The 23,851-nt window shown below is 45.8% G+C and overlaps 1 protein-coding gene across 1 annotated transcript in view; it reads right to left on the bottom strand.

Annotated features, from left to right (window-relative positions):
• Positions 1-23,851, bottom strand: part of LOC146021315 (transient receptor potential cation channel subfamily M member 8-like) — a gene marked incomplete at its 5' end in the record, with an annotated part of 560,542 nt that overhangs the window by 59,660 nt on the left and 477,031 nt on the right. Inside the window, 2 exons of the mRNA XM_083155109.1 lie at positions 12,893-12,989; positions 13,178-13,365. Of these exons, the coding sequence (XP_083011235.1) occupies positions 12,893-12,989; positions 13,178-13,365 (285 nt within the window). The remainder of the gene's footprint in view (positions 1-12,892; positions 12,990-13,177; positions 13,366-23,851) is intronic.

The raw sequence follows: 23,851 nt of genomic DNA, 5'->3' as shown, positions 1-23,851 counted from the left end.
GTTTACCTTAAATAGGGTGAGAAGGCAGGTGTCCCGGCGTGCAGGGTCCGTCCCCCGGCATCAGCGCCACGGCCGGAAATATATATATATTTCTGCCATCCCCCTGTATTTTAAAATCCACATTTTTTCTTAAACTCACTAATTGATCTTATGGCATAATTGCCTCATTTCACCTAAAATGTGCAGTATGAATTTATTGCACGTTACACTCAGTAACAATCACTTTATATTAGTTACATTTTTGTATTTGTGTAAATTTGTTTCATTCTTTTATATTGCAGTGTGGCACGGCGCCCAGCGTTAGATCCCCTAGGCACAGCGATCACATCAGAGACCAAGCTTGGTCACCTAGACAACCCACTAGCTTGCGCTCCATTGAGTGCTTCAGACTCCGGATGTCGGCTCCTTTGACAGAATGTGACTTCCGCCGCCTCGTATTTCCGGCCGTGACGCTGATGCCGGGGGACGGACCCTGCACGCCAGGACACCTGCCTTCTCACCCTATGTAAGGTAAACACGTTATGTACACTGTTTGTATTGCTTTTCCACCTTGACAAAGGGTTGTGTAATCCCCGAAACGTAGGACCGTTTGCTGTGACAAATATATTTTTTGAAAAGTTCCTGTTTGAGTGCCGCTGCTGTTCTTCTATTCTTACTATCCATCAGTTCCAGAACGCACCCGTGCAGTTGCCTACAAGGGAGAGTGCCAGGCCGACACCACAAACTATCTATCTATATATATATATATATCTAAAAGAAAATGATGAGAGCAAGCGCTCATAGTGCATGAATCTGTTAAAAAGTTTTATTGGACACAGGGTAAAAATACTGGTGATACAGAGAGCAGGGATCACGTACCGAATCGGGCGGTACATACACCACTGTACATACACATGAAAATGCTGCCTCCGCAGCACATTTGTTGGAGAGGTTACACTCAGCCCTCTGACGAAGTCGATGACGAAAATCGTTGGGGCGTGGCCTAGCGTCATCTCTGACCGGAGTTGAACTTTTGGAGAACTGATCACTGCTGCCGTCTGCTGCTGGAACAGACCGCTGCCGTCTGCTGGATTCTGTGTGCTGCCTGTTGGTAATCGATCTGAGTGTAACCTCTCCAACAAATGTGCTGCGGAGGCAGCATTTTCATGTGTATGTATAGCGGTGTATGTATAGCGGTGTATGTACCGCCCGATTCGGTACGTGATCCCTGCTCTCTGTATCACCAGTATTTTACCCTGTGTCCAATAAAACTTTTAAACAGATTCATGCACTATGAGCGCTTGCTCTCATCATTCTCTTTTAGATAAACCACCTGTGGATTCAGGATTACCTCTGTGAGGTGGAGAGCTAAAGCTGCCGGGGACATACTTCACCTGAGTGCAATTTAAGAGACATTTGTGGAGGAGATCCTCTAAGGGTATACTGTCTAAATTGGACACTGGCTTTTTGACCTATTTACGCACTGTTGTTTCTGCTGTGTATATATATATATATATATATATATATATATATATATATATATATATATATATATATATAAAAGAACTTGAGGAATAATACAAGCAGTCGGCAGTCGACGGTTCCGTTTCGGCTGGAAGCCTTTCTCACAGACTGACCCAGTCAGTCTGACTGGTCAGTCTGTGAGAAAGGCTTCCAGCCGTAACCCCCCCTAGCGCGATTCACGCCCCCTCCCGCCCTTTGCGGACCCCCGCCCTCTCCCACAATTTGAGGACACCTGCGCCCCCTCCCTCCCTTGATTCACGGCACCCCTCCGTCCCTCCCGCAATTCACGGCACCTCTAAGCCCCTCTTTAGTCCCCCGTATACTCACACACCCCTATCACTACCCAGCTTGCTTATAAAAAAGTCAAATATAGAAAAAGATGCTAAAAAGATATATAAAAAAATTCTTAACTTGTGGAATGATAGGAGGTAGGTAGCCCAACGCGTTTCTTCGAAGTGACTTCTTCAAGGGGATATGTATATATATGTATATATATATATATATATATATATATATATTATAGTGTGTGTAATGGACATTATATATTCTGGTATATTCTGTAATGGGCATTACAGTGTGTGGCATAATGTGTAATTTCCATTAAGGTGTAAGGTGTGTGGTATAATGTGCAATGAGTATTACATTGTGGCATAATGTGTATTTGGCATAACTGTGTGTGGCATAATGTGTTATGGACATTACAGTATGTTTCATAATGTGTAATGGGCATTATGGTATGGGGCAAAACGTGTAAGTGTCATTATGGTGTGTGGTATAATGTATTTATTTATTTACAGTTTCTTATATAGCGCAGAAGATTCTGTTGCGCTTTACAATTGGAAACAACAGTGATTAAACAAATTGGGTAGATACAAACCGACATGGAAGTAGGAGGGCCCTGCACGCAAGCTTACAGTGTATGGCGTATTCTGTAGTGTGCATTAGAGTGTGTGGCATATTGTCTAATAAGCATTGGTTCTTCATAATTTCTCTGTATTTTTGTTTAATTTGGGGGGGGGGGGTATTTTTACTGTTCGCAGCTGGGAACCTAATTGCCAAGAAACAGTCCTGTTTGTTTTTACAAAAATGAGAGGGTAGATGGGGCGCCAGAATTTTTTTGGGCAGGGGGGAGCAAAATCTCTAGTTACGCCACTGGGGCCCATCCACCATTTAATGAAGATAAAAGGTACAGCTGTCCATCACTTAAATACTGTCTTTTTCCCAAGCAGCTGTTATAATTCTCCTCAGTATGTTATACTGTATATGTTCATTTCCTCAATAACTTTACTCAAATCTCCAGTTTAAACTGTATTTAGCGTTATTAAGTTTACACTTGCGCAACAGATTTACATAGTAAATTAATTTTGGGAGCATCCTCCCAGATTAATTGATAAAATTGATGAATTGATTAAATGTGATAAAACGACTTTGTCCCCAAATGAAAGGGCTGGCTGTCGATATAAACATGTAAGTCATTTCCTCTTCTATATTGCTCTCTAAACTGTTGCTGGAAGAATAACATTGATGGCGCTTGACTCCGTATGATAAATGTTGGTAGATCGTGAGCGAGACTCAGCAACTTCAAACTGACTCCTGTGGGGACCTGCACAATACAAATCTCCCAATACAGCTCATTGTAGAGGTATCTTAATATTGCCATACGGAGATTGATGTATGAAATTCTAAGAAATTTGACAGATCCAAATAAGCCTTTATAGGAGTCTCCCTGTCTATACATTTGTGAGTATGGTACGCTATCTATTCACATCCCTATGTCTACACAGAAGGTGATCCTTTAAAGAAACCTTGATGCACGGGATATCACTACTTAATTTTGTGAGTTTTGTACGCCAACTGTAAGCAGCGCTGACATTCAGGCTGCTGCCGCACCGCCGCAGCAGAGACCTGGCGCCCTCAGAAGGGTGAGCGTCACAACCCGGCCGGGCGACATCACTTCCGCCCCTTGGTGTTCCCCTGCAACCGTCCATTGGTTGCCTGGCAACAGAGGACACCGGGGAGCATGCCCTCGGCCTTCTGAAAGCCATTAGGGCAGGTGGGTCGGTTCCCTAGACAGCGGCATATAGGCTGGGCTATCCCTCTTAAGGGTTTAAGCCCTGACCAGCCCCGCAGGTGATATTGTTTGCAGCAGAGTGTGTTTTGCTCTCTGCAGTCCAGTCCTGACTAATGACTATATAGCTGAAGCCATTAGACAGCTTAGTAATAGTATTTTTTATACTAATCTTGAGAGCAATCCCACCACCCTTTTCCAACAAAAGCTAAAAACTATGCTGGATACTGCAGTTGATGACGGTGCAATATCAAAGGGAACTTCTTCTTTTTGATTTAGTACACAACCGGTCATACCCACCTTTTATTTTTTACCAAAAATACACAAATCACTGAGCACTCCCCTGGGCATCCAACTATTTCAGTTGTGGGGTCCCTCACTAGCAATCTATCTGCTTTTGTTGATTTTCACCTTCAAATATATGTTTTAATATTGAAATCACATATAAAAGACACTAAGCATTTTTTAAATCTGATTGAATATATAGAATGGAGGGAGGTCTATAAATTACTAACCTGTGACGTGGAAGCTCTCTACTCCAATATACCACACGATTTGGGAATTACAACTATCAAAAAATATCTACTAGAAGACGATGAAGTCTCCCCCTCCCTCTGCTCTTTTCTTTTGGATTCTATTAGGTTTATTTTGAAACACAATTATTTTCTATTTGACACTCAATATTATTTACAGACACGGTGGACCACTATGGGGACCAGGTTCGCCCCAAGTTTCGCGAACCTATAAATGGGCATCTTTGAAGATGAACATGTGTGGGGTGCGGAATGCGGTGCGAACCTGGTCCTCTGCGGTCGATTTATCGATGATTTATTTATTATTTGGAATGGGGATGATAGCTCACTGACAGATTTCCCTAAAAATCTTAATACTAACACTTTTGGTCACACTCTCACTTCTGCACATAGCACTCAATCTATCAGTTTCCTTGATGTTTCACTAGAAATCAAAGATGGATAACTAACAACTGAAACTTACACAAAACCAGTTGAACAAAACAGATACCTAAATTTTCAGAGTTCACACGCAAGACCTTGGGTATATCCAATATACCAAAAGGCCAACTCATTCTTATTAAGAGGAACTGCTCGACTGAAGCAGCTTTCTACAGACAAGTAAATACACTGATGGAATCATTTAAAGAACAAGGATATCCACCACATATTCTGACAAAAGCGTTTAATGAAGTTAAAGAGATCCCAAGTCAACGTTTACTATTAAATAGTCAAAGAAGTACCAACACCAATAATTCCAATAGATCATGTATCTTTACCACCCAATACAATAGTTGTGCAAACCAGATTAGCATTATAAAAATGAATTCCAATATATTAAAACAAGACATAATTCTTAACCAAAACTTACAGGTAGCGGAAAATGTAATTTTTCGCAAATCGGACAATTTAAAATCAGACAATTTAAAAAACCAACTTATACAAAGCCACTTTGTCAAGAAAACTGAGAATGCAGCCACTGACTGTGTCAGTTGGCTACCAACAAAACCAGCAGGTTACCACAAATGTGGCAATGCGAACTGCCTTGTTTGTCAGGTATGCCCAAAAAAAACAATAAGATTTAAATCTCAAGTGACAGGAGAATCATTTAATATAAAAGAATTAATCAACTGCAAAACAACTTTTGTCATTTATCTTATTACCTATAGGTGTGGTAAACACTATGTCGGGCGCATCATACGCACTCTACATGTGAGAATAATGGAACACCGACGCAACATAATAAGTGGGACTCGCACACACCCTTTGTCCAAACACTGCAAACTATGCCAAGAAGGCACACTAACAGGAATGTCAGTAGTAGGTATAGAACACATTAAGAACACAAAAAGAGGAGGAGACAGGTTTGGACAGCTAAATAGACGTGAAGCCTATTGGATATTCCGCTTGGGATCCCTAGTTCCTGAAGGCCTTAACGACACAATAGAACTTAACAATATATGATATAGTTTGGGAAGTTATGTGGCTCACCAGAGGTCCATCTGGGTCCCACAGTACACAGGCGCCTTCTGCGCCCAGGATTCCACGGCTTTATAAACAGCTATAGATGTTATGGTTTAAATTTGGCATAATTAGTGTGTGTAAATATCTATGGTACTCTTTACCTAGAACGGCGCCCGCGATTGGCATCGCGGTCATCGGGGGTAAAAAATCGCGGGCATCGTGGCCATCGCATGCACTAAAAAAACGGGTGCGACGCGATGCCCGCGATTTCCCATAGGGATCAATGTTAAAAGTGTGATTGGACGCGATTTTCGTGTTAAATGCCTCAATGCCCGCGATTTGTCCATAGGAAACAATGTTAAATGGGCCACAGAGCCCTAATAGTCCCCCTGAAGTCTGAAATGGCCCCCACAATTGTTAACGCCACCCCGCGATCAACGTCAACCCGAAGCGAGGCGAGCGCAGCGGTACGCGTCCTCCTACCTTTTCATACCCCCACTATCCACGTCGGCGTGGAGCTGAGAATAAAATAGTGTGGCGAGCGCAGCGAGCCACCGAGCCCCACGAGGGGATGCGGATACCAGTGAAGCCCGCGAAGGGACGCGCTTACCTGTGAAGGTATCCGCGTCCCCTCGCGGGGCTTGCTGCGCTCGCCACGATTCGGGCTCGGTGGCTCGCCACACTATTCTATTCTCAACTCCACGCCCACGTGGATAGTGGGGGTATGAAAAGGTCGGAGGACGCGTACCGCTGCGCTCGCCACGCTTCGGGTTCACGTTGATTGTGGGGTGGCGTTAACAATTGTGGGGGCCATTTCAGACTTTAGGGGGACTATTTGGGCTCTGTGGCCCATTTAACATTGTTTCCTATGGAAAAATCGCGGGCATTGAGGCATTGAACACTAAAATCGCGTCCAATCACACTTTTAACATTGATCCCTATGGGAAATCGCGGGCATCGCGTCGCACCCGTTTTTTAATGCATGCGATGGCCGCGATGCCCGCGATGGGCGCCGTGCTAGGTAAAGAGTACCATATCTATCTATACATATATACTTGTGTGACTATACACAATATATAGGGTTTGACTGTAGGGCTCACCAGAGGTCCATCTGGGAACCACTGCAGCCATGAACCTGATCAGCATGCTAACTTTTTAGGCCATCTAACCAAGAACTACACCGATAATATATTGGCTACCCTCTCGAGTTGTTCTCTCTTTCTCTCTCTCTTTACCCCATCTCCCCCTTCTTCTGCTGTGGATCCCCTCCGCAACCCTACAGCAGTGGAATCTGAGAAATATAGTCTATAACTCACATTCATTGTATATGTTGAAAATGTCTATTTCCTTTTAAATTCTATACGAAACATATTTCGCTTATTCCATGTAAATCATATAATGCAGGTATGTAACGTGATACTTAAAGTACACTCAAAGGAAATTTTATTTGGACTAAGTCTCTCCTTTTTCTGCCTATCTTTTAATTCCCTTCTCATTATATATGTATTTAGTAAGAATTCATAAGAATTAAGTAAACCCACCCCCTTTTTTTGTAGGAACTGACAAGTGAGCAGCTATAGGGTACTTGTACTATGAACTCGTTTTGTTTTATAAATTAGAACAATTTAAGCCCATGTCCCTACAGGGATTATTTTATTAAGGTCCCTTAATATCACACTAGTCTGTGAATCAGAATATCACTGACTTTGACCATCAAAGTGAATAAGGGAACCTTTTTGCCCTCAAGTAAAATGGCGCCCAAAGCCTCATTAAATCCAGCGGCAGCGATCAAATATAAACCCATCTGCAAACCTCTATACATCTAAACCCTTACAAGCATGTTATAAATTCCAATATGATATAGAAATGGATTAACACTTAAAAAAGGTGACGGTACAGGACTGCACAGATCTGATAATGAGGTCTGATTTGCAAAATGTCAATATGCGCTGCAGACATTGTTCCTGATAAAGTTAAGAAAATGAAGCAAGAAACGCTCTGTCATGAAAACCATAATGAGGCTTGGAACGCAAGTGGGATATTACACCCAGCGCAATGATCTACACACAGTCCAGAATCGAGACCACACGCGCCATGTCTGATTGCATACACCAGGAAAGGGGGCGTATAATCACATACAGCATCATACCCGGAAGTAATCCGGAGGCAAATACGAACAGTTGTTAAAACATCTTATATAATGGTATCCGTGTAGCCTTCTTACCAGCTCACTATCTGAAGAAGCCGCCAAACCCCTAAGGAGGCGCGGAAACGCATCATATTGCTAATTCTGACTGAGCAACCTCATCTCCGGAGTGCCAGAGGAACAGAGCCCTGTTACCTGCAGCAAATCTCCTGGGTTTGGTAACCACACCACCTTCAATATAACCAGGAGCCTGGAACGCAGCCACTAAAACTGCACCGGTGCACATACGGCAGGTACAGGGAGATTTCTCCCTTTGGATTTTATTTTCTATTTTTTTCTCTCTCCCCCTCGCTTCATCTCAAATCTAAGAGAGGGGTACTAAATATATTTTTATATATGATTTTTTGGTACTCTTTACCTAGAACGGCGCCCGTCGCGGGCATCGCGGGTACATTTATGTCTGCCCGCGACGCGACCGACGCGATGCCCGCGATTTCCCCATTGAAACCCATGTTAAACATGAAAAATCGTGTCGGTCGCGTCGCGGCCGGCCATAAATGTACCCGCGATGCCCGCGACGCGATGCTCCCGATTTCCCATAGGAATCAATGTTAAATGCCCGCGATGGACCCGATTTTACTGTTAAATGGCTCAATGGACCCGATTTGGCCATAGGAATCAATGTTAAATGGGCCACAGAGCCCATTAACCCTTAAATGTCCCCCCCAATTTTTAACGCCACCCCACGATCCACGTCAACCCGAAGCGTGGCGAGCGCAGCGAGCCCGCGAGGGGCGGCGGTACGCGTCCTCCGACCTTTTCATGCCCTACTATCCACGTCGGCGTGGAGTTGAGAATAGAATAGTGTGGCGAGCGCAGCGAGCCACCGAGCCCCGCGAGGGGACGCGGATACCTTCACAGGTAAACGCGTCCCCTCGCGGGCTTCACAGGTGTCCGTGGCCACGCGGACACCTGTGAAGCCCGCGAGGGGACGCGTATAACTGTGAAGGTATCCGCGTCCCCTCGCGGGGCTCGCTGCGCTCGCCACGCTTCGGGCTCGGTGGCTCGCTGCGCTCGCCACACTATTCTATTCTCAACTCCACGCCGACGTGGATAGTAGGGCATGAAAAGGTCGTAGGACGCGTACCGCCGCCCCTCGCGGGCTCGCTGCGCTCGCCACGCTTCGGGTTCGCGTTGATCGTGGGGTGGCATTAAAAATTTTGGGGGCCATTTAAGACTTCAGGGGGACTATTAGGGCTCTGTGGCCCATTTAACATTGTTTCCTATGTAAAAATCGCGGGCATTGAGGCATTTAACGCTAAAATCGCGGTCAATCTTCCTTTTTAACATTGTTCCCTATGGGAAAATCGCGGTAATCGCGGGTACCCGATTTTGATGTACCCGCGATTTACCCGCGATTTTACCCCCGATGCCCGCGATTTCAATCGTGGGCGCCGTTCTAGGTAAAGAGTACCGATTTTTTTTATTTATTTTTTTATTGTGTTTGGCCAGGCAAAATCTAAATCATAAGGGAGCTACTAACCCTCCCCACCTATATATGGGACAAACAGAACAGCTATACCCAATTTGTGTGGAATCCACCACACTGGATTTTGTCTGCAACTAATTGTGTTTTTATGGTACAGGTTGAGTATCCCTTATCCAAAATGATTGGGACCAGGAGAATTTTGGATAACGGATTATTCCGTATTTCGGAATATTTTAATATTTCAATGATGTATTTTGAAGTATCTTGCATTTATGCTGTATAAACACATAATATACACACAAATATATTTTATTACCACATAAAATACACACAAATATATTTTAATTGTTCAAAAAACAAGGTTTCAAAACGTGAAACAAAATGTGTGTACTATCTCAGCACTGAATTTGAATGCCAAGCAATCATTGTCTTGCACATATATAGTGCCAGTTACATATCATGTCCCCAGTGATGCTGTTACAAATGTCCCCAGTGAGTTTTTAGCAAAAAAAATAAAAAATTTTCACTTTCTGGAATGTCCGTATTTCGGAATAATTCGGATAACGGATATTCGGATACGGGATACTCGACCTGTATTGTGTCATTTATCACTGGCCAGTGTTATATACTATATGTGTATTTAATTTTTAGTTTATTAAATATTTGTACTAATTCAGATATATATTGTTTCCAGCACGTTCTATGTTTTTTCTTTGTACTTTCCACTATCAGGAAATTGGCATTTCCTATAACTACGCTGCAGGAACCTACTGTGTGTGTTACTCCTATTTTTCTAAAGGAGTGAGAACATGGTAGTGTATATGGTCTACACCCAAATAGTTAAAATAAGGACATAGTACGGTTCAAGGTCTAGCGCCAATATATTTGTCTTATTTTTCAGTCCTGTCTTGGTCTGTCCCGGTCCTGTCAGGGTCTCGTCCTGTTACAGTCTTGGTCCAGTCATCGTCCAGTTACTGTCCTGGTACAGTCGGCATCCGGTCCTGTCCTGGTCCAGTCATTATCCTGTCCAGTCCTGGTCCAGTCTTGATCTGGTTCCATCCTGGTCAGCGGTTTTGTCATCCAGTCCTGCCGTCACTCCTAGCTTGCGCTTTTCCATCCTGTGCTGCCGGTGTGTGTTCGATCTGGTCACGTAAGTGCTGCAGTGGAGCCTAATTCCTTATCTTCGTTATTCCAGTGGGCAAGCTGCCCATTATCCTTTGTTATAGTTATTGTCCTAGTCCAACTCTCCGTGGTTTGGAGAGGCCCATGGTTGTGGGTTCATGCCTGTTTTGGGGTACCGTCAGTTTAAGTGTATCCGCTATTTTGCTTTGGGGTGTATTTTGTTTGGTGGCACCCCGTTATTGGTTTGTCCGGTGCCTGTGACTAGGTCACACTCTCCGTCCTTGGCCTGGTGCCGTGAATCAGGGTGTTTTCGTCCATTTAGCATCTGTTAGTTAGATTTCCTCTTGGTCCTATCTCTGGCGGTCGCCGTAGACTTGTAACATCCTAAAACCTGGTTGCACCGGGTCGGAGCGGGCTTAACTTGCCCCTTCGAACGTGGGGACTACAGGAGAAGCCTAGCATACCGCAGTCTATGGTCACCTGCCCGAGAAGGCTAATAGAGTTACTGTATGTAAAGGTTTGCCATGGCCATCCTAAACAGCAGTCCCGACTGAGGGCTCTGCCCACCACCACTGCACACACATACCCACCTCATTACACCACCAATGTGCTTCTCCTGACACTTTTTGGCTAATTTATCATCTTCCTTTTTCTTTTATTTCTTAATATCATGGTCACAATTAACCAACTTTTATCATACAGAGTCAAGTGCCATCAATGGTATTCTTCCAGCAACAGATTTCTACAAAGGAGGTCTTCCAGTGACCCTCCATTAACATTGAGGCTACAAGGATCTCCAGGTTGTGCCTTGGGACATTCTATTTTTTTTCTTTTTATTGCTCTCTAAGCTGATGGCACTGTAGCTGGTTTAGGGCAGGGTCTATTGAATTAGTCTCTCACTGCAAGACTGTTTGGAGTATCTGCTTTGTGTCACGTTTTTAGAAGCACCAGCTGTAGAGTAACGTAGACTGGGTGCTTTAACATATGGGGGTTGCATCTACGTCAGAATGGAGTGAAACAAATAGAATAAAATGAAGTTGGTTTAATAAAGGTATTTGCAAGACAATGATATTGATGGCACAAATGATATATGGCAGATTATGCAAATATAAAGTCAATAGTCCAATGTTATTGTAGAATATGATGATGGTTGGTACTTGAAAGAATATTGTAATGTTGCTTGAAGAGTTGAAGAATGAATGAAAAGGATTTGATTGGATAATTGAAGATTGGATGATTGGTTGAAGATTGGATGATTGTATTGAAGGTTGGATGATTGTATTGAAGATTGGAGGATTGGATTAAGGATTGGAAGATTGGATTGAAGATTAGATGATTGAGTTGAAGATTGGATGATTGGATTGAAGATTGGATGATTGGATTGAGGATTGGATTATTAGATTGAAGATTGGATGATTGGGTTGAAGATTGGATTGAAGATTGGATGATTGGGTTGAAGATTGGACAATTGGATTGAGGATTGGATGAGCGGGTTGAAGATTGGGAGATAAACAAATGATGAAGATAATACAAGAAGAAAGCTTGTCCTTGCTGAGTGAGATCGTAGCTGCAGACAGAGGTGACCGTGGAAGTAACCGTCGGGAATGTGAAGCAAGGTGAGACCCCTTTGGAGGGCTAACCTTGCTGGATCCTCATTGGTGGCAATGGAGTCCGTGGCACTTGGGGCAGTAGACGATCAGCAGGAAGACTTCTTAGGAGACGCTCAGGATTGTAGTGGAAGAACTGCAGAGCCAGGCTGGAGCAATGATGCTTAGGGATCGACATCATTGTACTGACTGCCGGTCTCACCCAGCCAGGCTGAGGTAACCAACAATATGGCGCCCGCCTGAGAGGGTGACAGATTCCAGCCGGCCTGGATTGTACGCAGTTGTGCAAATGCCGGCATTCAGTCAGAGAGCTAACCATGTACAAACACACATGGCGGCACGCTACCCATACCCTGCATGGAACCAGAGCACACAGCACTGGTGTCACCACGCGGTGACAGCGCGGCCACATGTACCTTATTGGAGCCAGGGACACAAGCAGAGGTGAGCGCCATGGTTTTACAAGTGCAGCTAGAAAGCCTAGGGCTGAGCACAGCACAGGGGTTTTGGGTAAATGCCATGGTGGATGTGACACTTTGGCTTTATCTGTATCTCTTAACTGAATATGCTGTTGTTTGCAAGCGCTGGGCTCTAAATTAAATCCTCTGTTATCATAAGGGAAGGTGCCGGATGGCTGAAAGACAGCGCCCCTGTCCTTTACCGCACACTGGCTCCTTAATACATGGGGCAGAAGCCGTATCAGTGCACATAACATGCGCTGATACCCCTTCTCCCCCATAACGACCGGTCATACATCTGCACCAATGTTTGTTGAAATCATAGCACCTTTGTGTATACACTCAGGGTAACGCATATGCTGTAGAATAATGTGCAGTGACTTTGGAATGTAATCTGTCAATCAGTAGTTGCAGAAAGCAGAGTGATCCAATATTATACAGTAAGTATTAAGAGTTATTTAAAAAAAAAAAAAAAACTAATAATATTTCTGCATTTACCACCCTCCTTCCTCCCATTACTTACCCCATGCTGTTATTTTCCTTGCTGGACAGTTTCACCAAATATTTCTCCATTATCCAACCTTCCCAGGCCCGGTTATATTTACCAATGTTTCTACAGGCTAGAGACACAGAGAAGATTATGTACTTGAGAAGGTTGTGTATAGGAACACCCGACACCACCATGGGTGTGGTCTCAATGTAGACATTCACAATATTGACACAAACACTAAAGAGATAACATGGAAGGTAATAACAAAAGCACCAGCCAATCAGCTCTTGATTTTACAGATAGGTGGTTGTAACTCACCGCAGGTTGTAGACTTAGGATCTTGTTGCTTGTGACATTTAAACACCTTATTGAATATTTCATAAACATAAGCGAAGATGACAAAGGGGAATGGAACTGGCAGTCTCTTGCGGTATTCTTGAACCAGACAGTAACGCTGGAACTTCCATATTTTGTCACTGTTTTCATGAACTGAGGTCACTGTGAATCTAGAAGGAGAGGGAAACATTAAACTCAACACATTTGAAGCCTCATAGAAAGTGCAACGTGTGTAATACTTCAGACATATCAGGGTTAGAGATCACAGCCAGGAGTTAGATGCCGCTGTAGGGCCAGCTCTGTTTTGTCCCATATTCTACATGTTGTGGCCACATCTGTGGTTAATGTAATTATATACAACTATTATTATGTTTTAGTTTCGATCCATTGCCCAAGCTGGGCCAGTGTCTTAATCTTAATTCTGATTTAGTTGGAATTCAGGTACATCTTCGACCATGATCAGGAACACTTAAAGCTTCTGGAATATATGTTATCTACATTTTCAAAATTAAATGAAAAAAAAAAAGAATGGCTCCCCATGTACCCATGTCACCTTCAGCAAAATTCTCACCTTGACTAACTATGATATTATATGTACTGGGTTTACTGTATAATGGCTTTGGGTGTTTATTATAAACACACTGAAGCTGGCCATATATATATTGCTATTTGGCCACTTTTACCCAATACTGATGGATTGTGCCGAGAAATCGGGTGAAATGTGGCCAAATCACATGTGTTCGACATCCAATCCGAGTTCCAGTGTGCATTGGGTCGGTTCGGAGATTGAATCTGCTGCACATAAGATAAATCGGAATCGCAGGCTTCAGTGCACATCAGATATATTGCATCTGACTTCTATTGAACTCCCCCGGCAGCTCCCAGGGAGTCCTTCCTAGCTATATGTACATAGAATAAATCACATGTAAAAATAGCACATTAAGGGCCAGATGCACTAAGCTTGAAAAGGGATAAAATGGAGAGTGATAAACAGCCAGCCAATCAGCTCCTGCCTGACATGTCTCAGACTGTGTTTAAAAATGTCAGGCAGGAGCTGTAAATAGAAAGATAAAAACACTCTCTTGTTGTGGGGGCACGCTTTACTTTTCTAAAACTTAGCTTTTAATTATATGAAATAAAAATCTGGAAGGACATTGCAGATAAGGGGACACATACAACAGGTTTTAATACAATACAAACACTGAATAAGCAGAGCCGGCCCTAGCCTAAATGACGCCCTAGGTAAGATTTTGGCTGGTGCCCCCTAGCACCAACACTTGTTCCGCCTCTGACCCTGCTCCCCTTTCCCAAGCACCATAAACCCTCATCATAGCAGTCATCATTTTGGTGCCCCTACCCGCAATATTTTAAATGGAAACAGTGCACACATTCAGTGCGCAGCCCAAACAGGGGTGTTTTCTTGCTGGGAAGGGGCATGGCCACACAATAGTACCCCCAATTAAAATTATGCCACACAGTAGTGCAACTTTATTTACATTATATCATGTGATGGTGTCTCTTTTTTTTTCCTTAATACATTTTTATTAGGTCACAGATTTAGATCACATATTAAGAAATATGGTGCAAACATACATAGTAGCATGTGCATTAAAATTAAACAATACAGAAAATGAAGTTGTATAACTAAATGTTACAATTAGCAGAACGCATGAGTAAACATTGACCTATATTTAAAATGATAGGAGAATATTAATAGAAAGAATAAAAGGAGATGCGACCGCCCCAGCCGGGCTGCCGGGAAGGCAGGTTATTAAAGGGAGAAGAAGAGAAGAGAAATAGACACAAGAGGGATACGGGAAGATGAATAGCAATGCTTGGGCAGACTGCCCATCAGTTAAGGGCGCAAGTCTGGCTGTAGCAGGTGTCAGCACTGTTGTGGGTCAATACTCCTGCAGTTGAGGGGGGGAATTGAGGGTTGAAACATCCCATGCCTCCTCGCTGGATAGCGAGAGACCCTGGGACTCTCTGTATTCACTCCACTTAAACCACCTCAAATGGATTGAGGAAGCCGAGGAGGAGTACCGAGCATTTGTCGTCTCGAAGAGGAAGTGGCTATGTACCTTATTGATAATTTGTCGAACCAAGGGTGTTTCTGTCGACTTCCATAATTGTCCAATAACCGCTTTGTCGGCAATTAAGACATGTCTCATAATATACAAATCCCCCCTGAAATTAAGTCAGAATGGTGTAATAGTGCAACTACTGGGTCTAACTGGAGTTGAGTTCTGAGTACTGCATTAATAAGGGAAGATATTTCCGCCCAAAATGGAGATAATAATGGACATTGCCAGAATATGTGTAGTATAGAACCCACACCTTGTCACACTCAGCCGCGGCGGTGCGCGGCGGGCTTACTACTCACCCGTTCGCGCCCGCCGTCGGCTAGCGTGTAGTGGTCTCCAGTTCAGCGGCAGCAGGCAGCGTCAGTCTGGTGGGCAGCAGGCAGCGTAGGACACCGGCAAGTGTAGCGGTATGTGCTGTAGGGGCGCCGGGAGGCCGGCGCCGCCATCTTGGTTAAGGGCAAATAGCAGATTGGTCCTTGTCTGAGGTTTCCGCCCATACTGACCTGACAGCCAATGGCAGCCGCCCTCTAGGGATATAGGGGATCTGCCTAGGCCTGTTCAGTGTCAGTACAAAGAGTCTCCAGAGGCGTTCACAGCTCCCAGCTGACTCACCTCTCCTGACTTGGTGCCTTGCTTCAGTGCTCTGTGTTGGTCTCGGTTCAGCTTAACCCCATCGCTGCCAGTTCTCTCCACAGTCTGGTCTCTGCCTGCATCCCTGAGCTTCCTGGCCTAAGCTCTTCAAGCCGTCTGCTTCCAAGCAACTTCCCTTTTCTTCTGTCATCATCCATCTTCTTTCAGTCTTCAAGGATCCCTCATTACCATCAAGTACATTCTCTTTCCGGATTTCTTCATTTCTCAAGACCCCAGCCTGCCGTCCGCAGTGCTTGAACTGTCATTGTTTAAATTAACTTTTTCTTCTTTCAAAGTGCCGTGCTGGCTCAATTCTTATTACCACTAACTGCCACTTAAAGAAAGTATTCAAGTGTGTATTGTTCCATTTATGAATTCTATTATTAAACCTGCACGATTTAATCCTTCCTCCTCTGGTCCATCTCCGGTTGCTACACACCACACGACTTCATCCAGCCCTTCAGTTGTGACAGTTTGTACTGACCCGATGGAGTCGAGTGAAGAACAGGCTTCCATGGCGGACGCACTTCACAGCATCATGGCTCGTCTGGAGCAAGTAGAGGCTACCCAACGTCAAGTGGCTCAATTTCTTCAGGCCTTGGCTCCGCCCCAGGCGGCTCCCTCAGTTTCTGTGGCTTCAGCACCAGAGGTTCCAGTCCCTGCTCCTACACCTGGACCCGTGGTTCCTCATCATATGCAATTACCAACCCCCAGCAAATATGATGGTTCACCGAGAGGATGCTGTGGGTTTCTGAACCAATGCGATGTTCATTTCACCTTGCAGTCTTCTCACTTCCCTACCTCCAAGGCAAAGGTGGCATATCTTGTGTCCCTCCTGGCAGGGTCAGCTTTGGACTGGGTGCCCCCTCTCTGGGAACGCGCTGATCCCCTGCTCAATGACTATGAAGCTTTCATTACCTCTTTCCGTCGCATCTTCGATGAACCTGGCAGAGTGTCTTCTGCCGCTACTGAGATCCTGAGGATTCGCCAGGGCAGTCGTTCAGTGGGACAATATGTTGTGCAGTTCCAGACTCTGGCTTCGGAATTAAAATGGAACGAAGAGGCTCTGGTCTCCGCCTTCTGGAATGGGCTGGCAGGTCGTATTAAGGACGAATTAACTACCCGTGACTCTCCTGCTACCTTGGTTGAACTCATCTCCTTGTGCAACAAAGTAGATCTACGGATGCAGGAGCGTCAACTAGAGAGGAATCGCTCCGATCGTCTCCGCCCTCGTCTCACCACCAACGCTGTTCCTGTTCCTAGACCAAGTCCCTCCACAACTACACCACCAGATGAACCCATGCAGATCAACCGCTCTCGGCTTTCCTTTGAAGAAAAGTCCCGTAGACGTCGAGAGAATCTTTGCATGTACTGCGGTTCTTCTGCTCATCTGCTGTCTTCCTGTCCACTGCGTCAGGGAAACGACCGCTCCTAACCTCCCCGAGGGAGGTCAGGTTAGGAGTCCTGCTTTCATCTCCCTCTGCAACGGTGCCCACCATTCCTGTTACCCTTGTGTGCCCTCAGGGAAAAATCAAGATCCAGGTTCTACTAGATTCCGGAGCGGCCGGGAACTTCCTTTCTTCTTCTTTCGTCCTTCAACATTCCTTGACGGTGCAACCTTTGGCCCATCCGTTGGTTCTCACTGCAGTAGATGGGCGTCGCATCAGCAGTGGGCAAATCACCCTTCAAACCAATCCAGTGACAGTTCTTGTGGGTGCTTTACATCAAGAGACTCTAGAATTTTTTGTCCTTCCTCAGTCCTCACACCAGGTAGTCCTGGGCCTACCATGGCTTACTAAGCACAACCCTCATATTGATTGGACCAGTATGGAGATCAAAGCCTGGGGTACGAACTGCCTAACTACTTGCATGCCTCGTGTCATTCCACTCCATCAAACTAATCCTCAAGAAGTAGGAGGTTCCAGTCTTTCGTCTTCACCAGCTTCACCCTTGTCGTTACCCTCACCATATCTTTCGTTTTCTGACGTCTTCAGCAAGGGAGGTGCCGATACCCTGCCGCCTCATCGTCCCTGGGACTGTCCGATAGAGTTGATACCTGGGAAGTTCCCACCGCGGGGCCGCATCTACCCCTTGTCTCTGCCTGAGACCAAGGTCATGTCTGACTACATTCGTGAAAACTTGAATAAAGGGTTCATTCGTCCATCTACTTCGCCAGCCGGAGCGGGGTTTTTCTTTGTAAAGAAAAAAGATGGAACCCTCCGGCCGTGTATCGACTACAGGAGCCTGAACGATATCACGATCAAGAACCGCTATCCTTTACCCCTTATCACCGAATTATTTGACAAAGTCCGAGGGGCTTCCATCTTTACTAAATTGGATCTAAGAGGGGCGTACAACTTGATCCGAATCTGATCTGGAGATGAGTGGAAGACGGCTTTCAACACCCGAGACGGCCACTATGAATACCTGGTGATGCCATTTGGTCTTTGCAACGCTCCAGCCGTCTTCCAACAATTTGTAAACTACATATTTCGAGATTTACTGTATCATTCCGTTGTGGTGTATCTCGATGACATCCTCATCTTCTCGTCTAACCTCCATCTCCATCGGCAAATAGTAGCTGAAGTCTTGCGGCGCCTTCGCCAAAATAAATTTTTCTGCAAGCTAGACAAGTGTGTCATTGAGGTCACTTCCATTCCATTCCTTGGCCACATCCTCTCCAGCACTGGGATAGAGATGGATCCAGAAAAAGTAAAATCCATCTTAGACTGGACAGCGCCCACCACGCTCAAAGGCATCCAGAGGTTCCTGGGCTTTTCAAACCATTATCGTCGTTTCACCTGGAACTTCTCCACCCTTGCTGCACCCCTTACTGCTCTCACCCGTAAGGGATCCGATCCAAGTCAGTGGTCATCTGAAGCCTCCCAAGCCTTCCAACAACTTAGGGATGCTTTTGTCTCCGCCCCAATTCTTCTCCAGCCAAACCTCGACAAACCCTTTATTCTTGAGGTGGATGCATCCTCAGAGGGGGTAGGGGCAATCTTGTCGCAGAGAGGGGAGGACCAGGTGCTTCACCCCTGTGCCTTCTTCTCCAAGAAGTTTCTTCCAGCAGAGAAGAATTACCCCATTGGGGAGCAGGAGTTACTGGCAGTCAAATCTGCATTGGAGGAGTGGCGGTACCTCCTGGAGGGGGCACGACATAAAATTACTGTGTATTCCGACCATAAAAATCTCTCATTCCTCAAGCACGCCCAATGTCTTACAGCTCGTCAAGCACGCTGGGCCATGTTCTTCGAACGCTTCGACTTTCAAATCAGATTCAGACCCGGGACGATGAATGCCAAGGCCGATGCTCTTTCTCGCTCTTTTGAAACTTCAGCTGACCTAGAGACTCCTCCTCAACCCATCCTCGACCCTCTGGTCTTTGCTCAAGTAACAGTCCAGCCTTCACCTCCACCAGGCAAGACCTTCGTTCCCCTCAGTCTCCGAAAGAGAGTACTGTCCTGGGCACACGCTTCCCGCTTCGCAGGGCATACCGGGGCACAGAAGACCTTAATGTTCCTGTTGTGTTCATACTGGTGGCCTACCATTCGTCGCGATGTAACCAGCTTTGTCGCCTCCTGTGTAAAGTGCGCTCAGCATAAGTCCTCCAGAACGTCTCCTGCCGGTCCTCTTCTACCTCTAGCCATACCAACAGAACCATAGTCCCACCTCTCTATGGACTTTATCTGCAAACTTCCTCCCTCCAAAGGGCATACGGTAATTTGGGTGGTGGTTGACCAGTTTTCAAAGATGGTGCACTTCTTCCCAGTAAAAGGCCTTCCATCTGCTCCAGTGTTGGCTCAGCTCTTCATTTCCACCATCTTCAAACTCCATGGGTTGCTGAAAGAGATTATATCTGACCGTGGCGTGCAGTTCGTCGCAAAGTTTTGGAGGGCGCTCTGTTCCGCTGTACAAGTCAAGCTCAAGTTCTCCACTGCTTTCCACCCACAAACCAACGGGCAGACAGAACGAGTCAACCAGGACTTGGAGGCCTTCATTCGTTTGTTCGTCTCTTCCTCTCAAGACGACTGGGTAGACCTTCTGCCCTGGGCGGAATTTGCGCACAACAATTCTTATCATTCTTCCTCCGGCACCACTCCCTTTTTCACTGTCTTTGGCAAGCATCCCGATCTCCGGAGTTCTCAGATCTATCGTTGTCCGAAGTCCCTGCAGCTGCTTCTTCCCTACAACGGTTTGCAAAGATCTGGTTAGACGTTCATACCGCTCTCCTCAAAGCATCCGCTCGATATAAAAGGATGGCGGACAGGAAAAGAAGAGCGGCTCCTAAATTGAAGGTTGGAGATCGAGTATGGCTGTCTACCCGCCATATACGCCTTCGGTTACCTTCCATGAAGCTGGCTCCTCGGTTCATCGGGCCGTACCCAATCACTCAGGTGATTAATCCGGTGGCCTACAGACTACAGCTCCCTTCTTCCCTAAAGATATCAAACTCTTTTCATGTGTCTCTTTTGAAACCTTTGCGATTGAACTTATATCAGAAAAAGGTGCCTAAACCGCCCAAGATTGGCTCAGAGAGAGAGACAGAGTTCGAGGTGAAGCGCATTATCGACTCACGTTGCCGCAATACCCATCTTCAGTATCTGGTAGAGTGGCTTGGATTCGGTCCTGAAGAGAATTCCTGGGTTGATGCTGCAGATCTCCATGCTCCCCGTCTGGTGAGACAATTCTTTCAAAGGAATCCACACAAGGTGCGTAGGTGCCCTGGGGTCACCCAGAAAGGGGGGGTACTGTCACACTCAGCCGCGGCGGTGCACGGCGGGCTTACTACTCACCCATTCGCGCCCGCCGTCGGCTAGCGTGTAGTGGTCTCCAGTTCAGCGGCAGCGGCAGTCTGGTGGGCAGCAGGCAGCGTGGGACGCCGGCAAGTGTAGCGGTATGTGCTGTAGGGGCGCCGGGAGGCCGGCGCCGCCATCTTGGTTAAGGGCAAATAGCAGATTGGTCCTTGTCTGAGGTTTCCGCCCATACTGACCTGACAGCCAATGGCAGCCGCCCTCTAGGGATATAGGGGATCTGCCTAGGCCTGTTCAGTGTCAGTACAAAGAGTCTCCAGAGGCGTTCACAGCTCCCAGCTGACTCCGGCTCTCTGACTCACCTCTCCTGACTTGGTGCCTTGCTTCAGTGCTCTGTGTTGGTCTCTGTTCAGCTTAACCCCATCGCTGCCAGTTCTCTCCACAGTCTGGTCTCTGCCTGCATCCCTGAGCTTCCTGGCCTAAGCTCTTCAAGCCGTCTGCTTCCAAGCAACTTCCCTTTTCTTCTGTCATCATCCATCTTCTTTCAGTCTTCAAGGATCCCTCATTACCATCAAGTACATTCTCTTTCCGGATTTCTTCATTTCTCAAGACCCCAGCCTGCCGTCCGCAGTGCTTGAACGGTCATTGTTTAAATGAACTTTTTCTTCTTTCAAATTGCCGTGCTGGCTCAATTCTTATTACCACTAACTGCCACTTAAAGAAAGTATTCAAGTGTGTATTGTTCCATTTATGAATTCTATTATTAAACCTGCACGATTTAATCCTTCCTCTTCTGGTCCGTCTCCGGTTGCTACACACCACACGACTTCATCCAGCCCTTCAGTTGTGACACACCTCCACAATTCCTCAAGTACAGGTGTGAGACAGTCGGCCAAATAGCATGTAGTCTTTTGGGAGTAAAGTACGTCCTGTGGCAGAGTTTAAAAAACATTTCAGCGTGTTGTAGGCACTTGGACATTTTGAAACCAGAGTAAAGGATAGAGTCCCAAACTTCCTCACTAAGACACATTAAGGTCCACTTCCCACTTAAGCTGGGCTGGCAATTTCCCCTGCTTAGTTTCAGAAATTAAATAGTCATACCACCTGGAGATACCTCCTTTATGTGTCCGGTTATACAATTTGGAGGTGAGGGACCCGGGGACAGGTACAGTAAGAGCCGGGCCCGCCTGAGTAGGAGATAACCAATGGCGGATTTGCAAGTATTTGGAAATCCCTGCACCAATCCATGAGTCCAGTTTCAGATTGGGAATAAGTTTAGAAACGGCCACAAGCGAAGTTTCTACACTCGGCAGGCCGAGCCCCCCTACACCACTAAGTACCCCGGACCACACCTCCAATGTCGCTCTCGTGGCTAGGCTAAGTTCCGATCTGCCTGGGATGTCCCGGTGGGGAACCCAAAGCAGATCTGCGAGTGGAATGGTCGCAGACATTGACCGCTCCAGAGCAACCCATGGTTTCGGAGTGCTAGTATCAAACCAGTCCCTAGCCTGGCTTAATATGCAGGCAATATTATATTTTTCAATATCAGGATACCCTACTCCCCCCAGGGCCTTTGGAAGTACCATAATCTTTCTAGCTAATCGGGGTTTCGAACCTTTCCAGATATACTTAGTGTAACGGGTGTTGATTTTACATATTAAGGACTTGGGAGGCCTCCTAGGTATTGCTCGGAAGAGGTAGATAAGTTTAGGGAGAAGGACCATTTTGGAGGCCGCAATTCTACCCAACCAGGAGATTTCATGGATAGACCACTCAGTTATTAGTTTTTGGAAGGAGTGTAGGAGCGGCAAAAAATTGCATTCAATCAGATGTATGTCTCTAGAAACATACACTCCTAGGTATTTAATTGCTCTCCCTTGCCACGCATAACGATACCTGTCCTTCAAGCGAGTCACCTCTACAGTGGGGATATTTAGTGGGAGAGCTTCGGTCTTGGATGCATTGAGCTTATAATATGAAACAGAGGAATAAACCTCCAAGACCTCATGGAGGGCAGGCAGAGATCTTTCCGGCTCTTGTAGGCATAGGAGAACATCGTCTGCAAATAGACATATTTTATGTGAGATATTTCCTATAGTCGGTCCAATTATTCGACCATCGGATCTAATCTTCTCAGCAAGGGGCTCGATAGCTAACACAAATATGAGCGGGGATAGGGGGCACCCCTGCCTTGTGCCATTAGTTATCGGGAAACTGGAGGATAAACATCCATTCACGAACACTCTCGCGGACGGACAAGTATATAAAGCGAATATAGAGTCTAAGAACCAGCCACTAAGACCAAAACGCAATAGTACTTCTCTTAAATAACCCCAGTGTAGCCTGTCAAACGCATTATCAGCGTCTAATGAAAGCAATAATAGTGGGGATTTAGTACGGTCACACACTTCCACAACATTGAAGACCCTACGAGTGTTGTTCGGGGCCTGTCTTCCCGGTATAAAGCCCACCTGGTCACCTCCCACAAGCGATGGAAGTAAAGGAGCTAGCCTATTGGCTATCAATTTAGCATACAGTTTCAAATCTGTATTTAGTAGAGCAATGGGCCTATAGTTCTGGACCGAGGTGGGAGGTTTACCAGGCTTAGGAATAGTTACTATTCGGGCTTCGAGCATTTCTTTAGGAAACCCCTTCGTCAGAGATGCCTCATTAAATACTCTAGTCAGCACCAGGCCCAACTCCGCCTTGAAACATTTGTAAAATTTTGAGGGATATCCATTAGGGCCAGGGGCCTTATCCCGGGGCAAGCCATCAATAGCTGTCTCAACTTCCAGCAGAAACCAGGGGGCACTAAGGGTTTGACAGACCCCGGGGTCCAACACCGGCAGCCTAATGCTGTCCAAGAAAGCGTTTATGTCAGCTCCTGAAGGCTGGGGAGTGTGTGGATCCGTATTGAGATTGTACAATTTAGTATAATAATCCGCGAAAGTGTCCGCAATTTGGAAGGGGTCAACAACTCTGGTACCTTTGGAGTTAATTAAAAGATCTACTCTTGCTTTGGCTCTTCTACCCCTCAGTTTCCTAGCTAAAAGCCTTCCGGCCTTATTACCATAAAGGTAGAAGCACTGATTTAATCTAGAGATGTTTTTTTGTACTTCTCGGAGAGAAGAGGCGTTAATCTTATCTCTAACCTGCAACAGTGCTGTATGAGTAGCCCTGTCCGAGGG

This window comes from Crinia signifera, chromosome 7 (genome assembly GCF_055691185.1).
Source record: "Crinia signifera chromosome 7, ASM5569118v1, whole genome shotgun sequence".
NCBI lineage: Eukaryota > Metazoa > Chordata > Amphibia > Anura > Myobatrachidae > Crinia > Crinia signifera.
Note: the sequence above shows the minus strand (reverse complement) of the source record. Positions and strands in the feature narration are given on the sequence as shown.